The sequence below is a fragment of the Lactuca serriola genome, chromosome 2 (genome assembly GCF_051521515.1).
Source record: "Lactuca serriola cultivar US96UC23 chromosome 2, Lser_US96UC23_V15, whole genome shotgun sequence".
Taxonomy (NCBI): Eukaryota; Viridiplantae; Streptophyta; class Magnoliopsida; order Asterales; family Asteraceae; genus Lactuca; species Lactuca serriola.
This window is the reverse complement of record NC_136409.1, coordinates 171,319,016-171,330,355: the sequence shown is the minus strand read 5'-3', so window position 1 is coordinate 171,330,355 and position 11,340 is coordinate 171,319,016. Positions and strand designations below refer to the sequence as shown.

The following is an 11,340-nucleotide window of genomic DNA, read 5'->3' as shown; positions in this document are numbered from 1 at the left end:
TAAGGAAGGTATGGTTTCTGTTTCTGGAAAGATCGCAGTCAAATCTCACAGATGTAGGGATGTAGAGTCGACTCTGACTCTCTGTTCCAATGTTTTATCTACATTGAGAGAAATCGAGGGGTTGACCATCTGATAAGCTTTGAGGGCGAAAGGTGTTATGATGTTATTAGATTTTGATGATTTCAACAACGTGAGGGAGAAGGCACTATGGTCTCGTTAGATTCCATGATTTCAATTTCTAGATTCGATTTGATTTCCTTGAGGAGTACTTCAATGGTGTTGACACAAAACTTCTTTTGGAACAAGGATGAAGAAGAGGGTGGGGGGGGGGGGGGGGGGGGGGGGGTGTTTTCTCATCAGAAAATTGGTATGTTTTCGATCGTGGATCACCGGTTGCGTCAAGAATAAGGGTTCAACGGTGGAAGGTAAAAAGGAGGCGGTCAATTCTCTCGTTCGTTTACTGCTTGTGAAAGAGAAAAAAGGAAGGGGGAATAGGTTGGTAAAGGGGAATGATCGGATGGGATTTGTTTTATTTATTAAATATTTTTTATTATATCAATAAGATATAAATAATAAATGGTTGTTGACATAAAGACACATGAAAGTTTTACGTTTTGTTTTAAATGATCATTTAACTTTTTTGTTTTAAACTTTTTAGACCATTAAACTAGAAATTTACCTGTTCAAAACATCATTTTGATCAAAGTTAGTAAGTTTCCCGGTTAGATATTACTGACATCATTTTGATCAAACTTAGTAGGTTTCCTGATTATATATTACTGTTGAATGCTGATGTGTAATAAAATACCAGAAAAAATAACACACTCCCATTTTCTTTGACCAAGTCTCTAATAATCCTCCTCTTGCATCTCTTTTTTTTCCTCTGTGTGCTTCCCGATAGAAACAATAACAAAAACAACCATACTATTTTCTCAATCGATGAACATGTGTGAATTTCCCCTTTCTCTATTATTGATCACAGGTCTAAAAAATTGGCCAATCTTCTTCCCTTTCTTTCTCTTGTAGCAGGTTGCAAATGATATGATGGTAGAGACGAGGTTGTTGTGATGGAGATGGTGTGGTTCTGATATGTGGTAATAAAGTTCGGCATGGTTAGTACCGGTCAACAATGGCTCAATTGGTTTCTTCTACATAACCAAATCCGTAAGCCGATTCTATCTCAAAAATCATCTTAAATCTCAGTATCGATATACTTGATTTTTTTTTCGTGATAGTCAAGATCAAATCTTTATACTAAATTTATCTAGTGATTATATATATCTCTCTTGCTCAACGCGTTTGACGAACTCAATTAATTTCACATATTTTCTATCTCGATTTGAAGAAATTTGTGTTGGAGTTAAGAGAGAAAGAGTTGGGAAACTACTGCTTTTATTGATCTCAAAAGACACGTACATAACAAGGAAAACACAAGACTTATTTAAACTAAAAACATAATAGTAAAAGAGAAAACTAAGGAGCAATATCCCACTAATTGCAGTAGCATCTTTATCCCGAAAGACTCACCTAATACTTCCTGATTACCAGGTCACTTAGCTGACTAATTCCAAGTTACCGTTGATGCAGATTTGGATCAATATTCAACACGCCCCCTTGATTCAAATGTGCATACTCCAAGCAGATCTCTAAAGTAGCTGAATTTTCCAACTGGTAGTGCCTTTGTGAGAATGTCAGCTAACTGCACATTAGTACTACAAAACTTGACAATGATCTCTCCTTTGCCTACCAGCTCACGGATGTAATTAAAACGAGGGTCAATGTGCTTTATACGACTGTGAAGTTCTGGATTTTTAGCCAAGAAAATTTCAGACTTGTTGTCATAGTAAATGTCAGTTGCCCCGAGTTGCTTTTGTTGAAGTTCTTCAAGTACTCTTCTTAACCATACACATTGACATGTTGCAGCAGTTGCAGCTATGTACTCTGCCTCGGTACTTGATAATGTTGTGCTTTCTTGTTTCTTTGAGCTCCAAGTTACTGCACCTGTGCCTATATTGAACACATTAGCTGAAACACTTTTCCTGTCATCACTACATCCAGCCAAGTCGCTATCTGTAAAACCACATAACTTGACTTGTGTTGCTTGAGCATACCATATTCCATGTTTAAGAGTACCAACTACATATCTCAGAATCCGCTTTGATGCTCCAAAGTGTATCTTTGAGGGATGATACATGAATCTAGATACAACCCCAACAGAGTAGGCAATATTAGGGTGTGTGTGTGTTAGGTAGATCAGACCTCCTACTAAGCTCATGTATCGTGTAGCATTTACTCTCTCTTCACCATCTTCCACAACAAATGTTTCACTGGAATTCATTGGTGTTACAGTGTGAGTGCAACCTATCATACCCATTCTAGTAAGAAGATCTTTTGCATACTTGGCTTGATTAACAAATATTCCATCAGCACTTTGAATGACTTCCAGACCTAGAAAATAACATAGCACCCCCATGTCACTCATTTCAATCATACTCATCATTTGGGACTTGAACTCATCAATCATTATATTGGAGGAACTCATGTAGATAATGTCATCTACATACATGCAAACAATAATGATATCACATATACCAGATTTCTTTATATAGAGAGTTGGCTCATTTTCACTTCTACTAAATCCATTTCCTTTAAAATAATCATCAATCTTGCTATACCAGGCCCGGGGTGCCTGCTTTAGGCCATAAAGAGCTTTCTTTAAACGGTACACCTTGTTTTCATTTCCAACCATAGCAAATCCTTCCGGTTGCTCGACATATACTTCCTCCATTAGCTCACCATTGAGAAAAGCCGATTTCACATCAAATTGATAGACAACCCATTGTTGTTGAGCTGCCAAAGATAGAAGCATTCGCACTGTTTCAAAACGAGCCACCGGTGCGAAGGTTTCTTTAAAATCAACACCAAATTCTTGTGCATAGCCTTTATCGATGATTCTTGCCTTGTACTTATCAACTTTTCCATCAGCGCCATACTTTGTCTTGAACACCCATTTCAGTCCTAAGGCTTGCTTTCCTTCTGGTAATTCCACAAGCTTCCATGTTTGATTTTTTGTTATAGATGCCATTTACTCAGCCATTGCTTTCTTCCATTCTTCTTTAGTTGATGCCTCTTTATAAGTTTCAGGATCTGCACAAAAGAGAGCAAATTGGCAAGATGCATAAATATCGGCCAGGGACCTGACAACTCATTGGGTACCAGACCATCTTCTGGTTCAAGACTAAGAGGCGCCACATTATCTTTTTCTTTTTCTTCTTTGGTCCATTTCCATTATTCATTCGCATCAAACAATACATCCCTTCTAGTCATGATTCTTCCATTTTGTGGATTATACAACCGATAGCCTTTAGCATGGGTAGAGTACCCAACAAATATGCACTTAATAGACTGTGCATCCAATTTTTTTCTTGACTGAGATGGAATCAGGGAATATGCAACAGATCCAAAAACACGTAAATGGCTTACCGAAGGCTTAATACCGCTTCATGCTTCAAATGGTGTTTGATTTAATACCGCTTTTGTTGTTGATATGTTCCGTAGATACACCGCTGTAGCAATCGCCTCTGCCCAGAACTCATCAGGTAAACCTTTTTCTTTCAGCATACTGAGGGCCACTTCAACTACTGTCCTATTCTTTCGTTCCGATACACCGTTTTGCTCCGGGGTGTATAGTGTAGTGAGTTCTCTATGTATACCATGTTCATCACAAAATCGATTGAATTCTTCAAGAACAAATTCACCTCCATTGTCGGTTCTAAGAGTCTTTATATGGAACCCACTTTGATTCTCTACTTTAGCCTTGAATGTTTTAAAATTAGCAAATACTTCTCCTTTACTCTTCAGAAAAAACACCCATGACATTCGTGTATAATCATCTGTTAGTAGTAGAAAGTACTTACTACCTCCAAATGATGTTGTCGGCATGGGTCCACAGACGTCTGCATGAACCAACTCAAGTAAATTAGAGGCTCTCCAAGCACCACCTGTTGGGGACGATTTTCGATGTTGCTTACCATAAACACAACCTTCACACAAATCCATTTGTGTTATTTCTTGTAGCCCATGAACCATGTTGTTTGTATGAAGGAGCTTCAGACCTTGCTGATTTAGATGCCCATATTGAAGATGCCACAACCATGATTTACTCTTTTCTTTTGCAACCAGTGCAAAGTTTCCAATTGCTGAAATATCTAAAGGAAACATTCTGTTCTTTGTCATTGGAACCTTAATAATCTCCTGAAGATTTTTGCTAATAACACACATTTCATCTTGGAAAAGAACGGAATGCCCGGTTGATATTATTTGCCCAACACTTAGAAGACTATACCCTAAAGAAGGTATATAGAAAACTTCATGCACAAGACATGTCTTCCCAGTTTTCAATTGAATTTTCACAGTGCCCTGTCCTTCTCCATATAATTGATGGGTTTTGGTCATAAGACATCCTATGTGCTCATACAAACCCTAATGCTTGGATCTAGGTTTCTCTATTGTACATGCTTTGAATCCAAGACTATAAACCCTAATTCTAGCATACAAGTAATCATATTAGATATTAGAATAAGTTTATAATGTTACCTTGATTGTTATGTAGCAATAACAATCCCAATTCCTCCTTGAATTGACTTTGGAAGGCTGAGAGTCACAAGTGTCACTCCTCTAATGGCTTACAAACACCATAAGCAAGTGGAGAAGGTATAAAGAGAGAGGAGAGAGGTTAGAATTCGTCTCTAAGACTTCTTGGGAAGGGATACACGAATTCATGAGCCAAGGGGTGTTTATATAGGTGTAGAGATAGGGTTTCAGTCATTATCCTTATCTAGTTGCTTATCCACAAAGCAACCCATAAGATAATCCTTGAATCCTTATCATACTCGAATTCTAAGGCTCTATATCCTTAAATTCGTCCAACCTAATAATAAGATAACTCTTACCTTATTTTGTAACTATCACATAATAACAATTCAGCCCCTCTAGTTTAATTAATTACACTTGATCACAAAATTAATTCTTAATTAATTATTGACCAATATTAATTAAATAAATATGATTTCTCCTTTAATATATTATTCTTATAACATATTAATAAATCATAATAACCTCTCTCTCTTTATTTATTTCTCCAATCAAGTTGCTTTGGTGAAGGCAACCCAAAAGGACCATGCACCATCGGGTCAAGTACATACCAAAATAGTTATGGACTTAGACACTAATCCAACAATAATTTCTTTCCATCACCAACTTGAACTACCATCCTCTGCGTGTTGTCAAGTGTAGAGAAGACATCTCTCTGCCCGGTCATATGATTCGAACATCCACTGTCAATGAACCAAATGTTGTTTGCTGATTTCATTTCAAGAAGTATGGACACTGTGAGTCAACTGAGAGCATATGGTGAAGAGATAAGTGATCAAACCATTGTCGAGAAGGTGTTGCGGAGTCTACCATAGAATTTTGATCATGTAGTAGCATCAATAGAAGAATAAAAGGATCTCTCAATTCTCTCCGTTAATCAATTGATGGGGTCCTTGTCGTCCCATGAGGCAAGAATTAAACGTTAACAAAAAAAATAGAAGAAAAGGCTTTGCAGGCACATGATACATCATCCTATGGTGGACGTGGATCAAGAAATTTCCAAGCAAAAGACACAACATCATTTGGTGGTCGTGGATCAGGCAGCTTTCGAGGCAGATCTCGTGGTCGAGGAGGCTTCGGTAGAGGCCGAGGAAGAAATAGTGTGCACTGCAAACATTGCAATCATTTTGGTCACGTGAAAGATGACTGTTGGTTCAAGGATCAACATGTTAGTTATGCTGCTGAAGAAAACTTGGGTGAAACTAAGGAAGACAAGAAGTTGTTCATGGTGCGTATGGCGGAGGATGATCATAAAGAACGGACACACATGGCTCTCATGATGTGTGCTGGAGATGTGAATAAAGCAAATAACATTTGGTTCATTGACAGTGGATGTTCGAATCATATGACCAGGCAAAGAGAAGTCTTCTCTACACTTGACAACACGCAGAAGATGGTAGTTCAAGTTGGTGATGGAAAGAAATTATATAGAGAAGGACAGGGCACTGTGAAAACTCAATTGACAACTAGGAAGACACGTCTTGTGCATGAAGTTTTTGTTGGATTAATGTCTAAGTCCATAACTATAATTGGTAAGACTTGACCCGACCCGACATGGTCCATTTGGGTTGCATGGCATCATGCATTTGGATAGACTATAATGAGAGAAATAACACTTAAGGTTGGTTAATATATTATAAGTTCTAATATATTAATAAGATTATTTAATTAGTATTGATCAAGAATTAATCTAGGATTAATTAAGTGATCAAAAGAAGACTAATTAAATATATGGGTTGATTGTGTAAATCATCCATACTTATATAATGGGCTAATGCTCCATGGATTATCTAGTTGGGCTAAAACCCATATGATGCTTCATGGATGCTCCATGGTGTTTTGTACCCATGGATCATGGAAATGAAAGGCCAAGTCAATTGGGGTTTACATGGTGTAACCCTAACTATATATGCATCTTATTCTTGACCAAAATCGGCACTAGTATCATTCTAGAGAAGGGCTAGCCGATATCAAGTGTTCTATATTTCTCTCAAGGTTATTCCAAAAGCAATTGATGTTGTGTGAACCATTTGAGGTGTCACACTTGGGGCACTAGGCACTCAAGCTTCATGAAGACTTTCTACATCAAAGAGGTATGTATTCTATCTTGTTATATTCATTGTTTTGTATGCTAGATTAGGATAATACCTTGGAAAGTTCATATTTGCATGTATAATAGAGAAAACATAGATCCAAGGTATTTAGGGTTGCATGTACACTTAGGAATGTTAGAATGTTCAAAAACCAACAGTTTTCTATATACCTTCTTTAGGGTATAGTCTTCTAAGTGTTGGGCAACTAATATCAACCGGGCATTCCGTTCTTTTGTTTTCTTTCATCAATGCTTCATCATCTTCAGTGGGACACCCATTTTCTACAAACTCCCACAAGTCTTGTGATTTGAGTAGTGTCTTGAGTCGTATGTTCCAATACTGGTATCCATCTCCCTTGAATACTGGAATCAATGGTTGTGCCGAACTCATACTGTTTCCCGAGTTTGCCATCACAGAACCACATGTTGCTCTGATACCACAATGTTGGAGTTAAGAGTGAAAGAGTTGGGAACTACTGCTTTATTGATCTCAAAAGACACGTACATAACAAGGAAAACACAAGACTTATTTAAACTAAGAACATAACAGTAAAAGAGAAAACTAAGGAGCACTATCCCACTAATTGCAGTAACATCTTTATCCCGAAAGACGCGCCTAATACTTCTTGATTACGAGGTCACTTAGCTGACTAATTCCAAGTTACCGTTGATGCAGATTTGGATCAATATTCAACAATTTGATCATCTGTGCATCTAGTTTGAATTGATAGGGATGAAAGATCGACGAATTAAATGAGATTGTTGATTTGAAAATTGTGAAGCATTAGTTAAAAACTCAAAAGTCCTGGTCAAAATATGATGAATGAAGTCTCAAGCATTAAAAAATTATGTTTTACTTTGGATTGATGAATCGGATTCACAAAGTTCATTATTTCTTCATGTGATGCTAAAGATAAACGAATCTGGATTAAAACATTATTTTTATTGCTTTGAACTGGTTGGTTTGATTTTTAATTTTTGGTGAAGTGGAACTGTATTAAACGAATTCGGTTTCAATTTTGATAATTTGGTTTGTAATTGATGGTCAAAGGTAGCTTTAAGGAGTCTGAAAGTCAAAATTGGGACTTTACTAATTTTGTATTTGGTGTTGATGCTTTGATAAATGCTGGCGATGATAATCAAATTTAGTGGTTTGTATCAAATATAGTCGTTGTGGTTCCCATCGAGCCTATCAACGTGATTTTTCTTTCCATCGGTTCCTGTTACATGATTTTTTTAACCGATCCCAAGTATTGTTCCGGCATGTGTGCCTCCGATCGCTGTTATAATGCAGTCGCTGCTACAGTGTTGCCACCTCTTCGCTTCTGCAATAATATGTTTTTGGTTTTCTCAGTTTACACTACATCTAGTTAATGGTGTCGGTGATGGGGAAGGAACATGTTCTAAAATATCAATCGATGACGTGGCATTATTTAAAAAAAATGGATTTGCTATGTGTTTGGTATTAAACAAGAGTCAAACATAATTATATGTCCATGTCTAACTGGGTGACCTCTTAACATGTTTGGAATAGGTATATTTGACATGTAAATTTGGACTTTAATGTTATAAATGATGCAACAAAAAAATGTTCAAGGACCAATTAAACTCAAAGGTGAGACTTTGTTGTGCTATTATCTTGATAATCCAATAATAAACAAATTAAAAATAAATAAATAAGGGTAATATTGTTTTTTTTAGGTCTGACAGGACCAAGAGCACAACATATCGAAATGATAGAGAGGGTCCGAGTTAAAAAAAATAAGTTATAAACCAAACACACAAATTACACCAAATCATAGGACCATTCGTGTAATTTACTCTTGCTAAAATTTCAAGATGTATTTATACAACTGGAAGTATTACACCGTATACAAAAAGAATAAACAATTATATATCTTTATGTTGTAATTATACTTGGTCAAATATATAACAAGAGTTAAGGAATATTATTTATATTTAAACATCAAAAGAAAACGGTCCATAAGAAGTGACAATAAAAGGCAATAAATTTTGCAGCCTATAAAAAAAGTTACAAACTTTACTTGGATTTATAAAGATAGAGATATGATGTGATATATATACAACGGGACAGTTTACTAAATATGATTTCCAAACTGGTTCTAGTCTCCTAGAATCGATTTTTCCGGTCTGAAACCGTAAATGAACCGGTATCAAATTATGTATCAGTATTCTGTACTAGATTTAGTCTCCAAAAAAAGAAAAAAAATAGCACATCCCTAGGTTTTTGTTTTTGTAATACATGAGAAGTGGAGAAGATTTTTTTTTTCTATGCTTCTGATGCCCCATTTTTATAATTAAAGACGATTACTTTGAATATGGGAAAAGTACTGCGTTAATCTACCAAATATCCAGTTAAAAGGGTAAGCCAAAAACTTTTCACCTTCCAAAGTTAGAAAAATAAGTTAATCAAGGGTTGATTTTGAATATAATTTGTACGACCGCATATATATATATATATATATATATATATATATATATATATATATATATATATATATATATATATATATATATATAGATCGATTTTATGGATTTGTTTTGTAAGAACATGATTACGTGTCTTTAGCACCACAAATTAAGGGGTCTATCCGTCTATAGTGATACATTCAATTTATGTGATGAATATTAACTATAAAGATGAAGATAAAGAAATATTAAAGACTGAGTTAGAAAATACCCGTTTACTTATTCATATAACAAAAAAAACAACCATGAATTCGAGTTTGAACCATTGGACTTGAAAAGCCTCACATCAATCAATTTTGATGCCAATTCCACATTGTTTAACTCAACCACAGAGCCTATGGTCTTGAAGAGACTGATCAATCTTGGTGCAAACTAGGGTTGGTTTTGGTGCTTAGAGAACGCCTGGGGGCTTGGAGACAATGAAACTGATACACTGCACTTGACGAACGTTGTCGAATCCGATAACACGGATGAAGGCGTTGGGGTACTCTTTCTTGCACTCTCCAACCTCCTTCATGACCTGAGCTGAGTCAGTGCACCCGAACATAGGCAACTTCCACATTGTCCAGTAGCGTCCATCATAGTATCCGGGGGAATGGTGGTGCTCACGGTAAACGAAACCATGCTATACCACAAATATAAATACTCACTTTAGATGAATTAATTATGTTTTCTTTATATATAATCAATTAATAAATTAAGTTAATAAAAAGATGATAAAAAATAGACCTCCAACTCGAATTCCAAGCAAGGAACCCACTTGTTGCGGATAAGGTAGTCGATTTCCTTAGACAATGCCTCGTCGGACAATGGTGGTAGGTATGAAAGGGTCTCGTACTTCTTCAACCCAATTGGTGGCCACACCTGTACGTATTATATATAAAACATTAATGTAAACTGATTTGATGCTTACGAATGTTTGTAATCAAAATAAAATCTATAATTATGGTTCATCGACCATATATACCTTCATGCATTGCACTCTTCCACCGTTGCTGGGGAGGGATGAAAAGTCATTGTTAGCCTTCTTGGTAACTGGGAAAGCGACGTTAGACTTGAGACCGGTGAATGGAGCCGCCAAGCTAGCTTGGGCAGGGGTGGACCGGTTGACGGTGGCAACAGCTGAGGAGGAGATGGACGCCATTTAAGTAATTTGCTGCTCTTCTCTTAGTAGTAGTTAGGAATGGACTTCTAGATTCCAGTGAGTGATTTTAGTCCGTATTAATGTATAGGTATATATAGTACTAGTTGCCATCTAACCGACAAATACACATATATATCTTGATTCTAACGTATGGTGTGGCTGATGACATTACATGCATCATGTCCACAAAAAGATTTTAAAAGGATGTAATGCCTTATCATTGAGGAACCATGAGTCAGGGTGCTCCTATACCTTATCTCTTCTTCTAAAGGAGAGGTTGATATACGTTATGGATCTATTTTGGAAATGCTCGTATGTGTACAATATGATACTATGATCCCTTCCCTAATGGGCTTAGGTCCAGTAAACATGCAGAAAAAAATAAGGAACATGTGCGGATGTGCCATTGTTAATTGTTAGACAAATGGGCCAAATCATTGTTGGTTTATAACTTTATATGCCCACTGAGATTCATCAGGGGATGTTCTTTATATGAAAGGGTTTATGTTTTTAAAGGCATGTGTTTATTTGTTTATGTGAGCTGATTTATAGTATAATATTTTTTAACAAATAATTATTTTTTGTTTAAAAATTTTATATTGTACAACTTTATAAAGAATAAATGATTACTTCAATTTATTTTTGTGTGCGGATTATTTTATGCGTTAACAAAACAAAAATAAGATGATAAATTATTTGTAAGTGTTTGACAAAATCTAATTATATATATCAATGATAAAATGAGCATCTTTATCTATTATCGATTTATTTATTTTTCATATAACGCTTTATATTTTTTATAATATTTTTTTATAAAAAGTAATATCAATAATATTACATAATATATATTTTATAACTTTTCTTATATATCATATCTTAATTAAGAAAAAATTTACGTTGCGACAAAAGAAAGTTAGGAATTTCACAAATCTTGAGTTGTTAATCAAAATAAAAAAAAAAA

At 35.7% G+C, this 11,340-nt stretch overlaps 1 protein-coding gene across 1 annotated transcript; it reads right to left on the bottom strand.

The window, feature by feature from the left end:
* Nucleotides 1-9,435: 9,435 nt before the first annotated feature.
* LOC145087386 (ribulose bisphosphate carboxylase small subunit, chloroplastic-like) lies at nt 9,436-10,506 on the bottom strand. Its single transcript, XM_079025336.1, has 3 exons — nt 10,203-10,506; nt 9,965-10,099; nt 9,436-9,860 (listed from the first exon to the last, which is right to left on the bottom strand). The coding sequence occupies exons 1-3, from the start codon at nt 10,377-10,379 to the stop codon at nt 9,627-9,629; spliced, it is 546 nt and encodes a 181-aa protein (XP_078881462.1). The 5' UTR covers nt 10,380-10,506; the 3' UTR covers nt 9,436-9,626.
* Nucleotides 10,507-11,340: the final 834 nt, after the last annotated feature.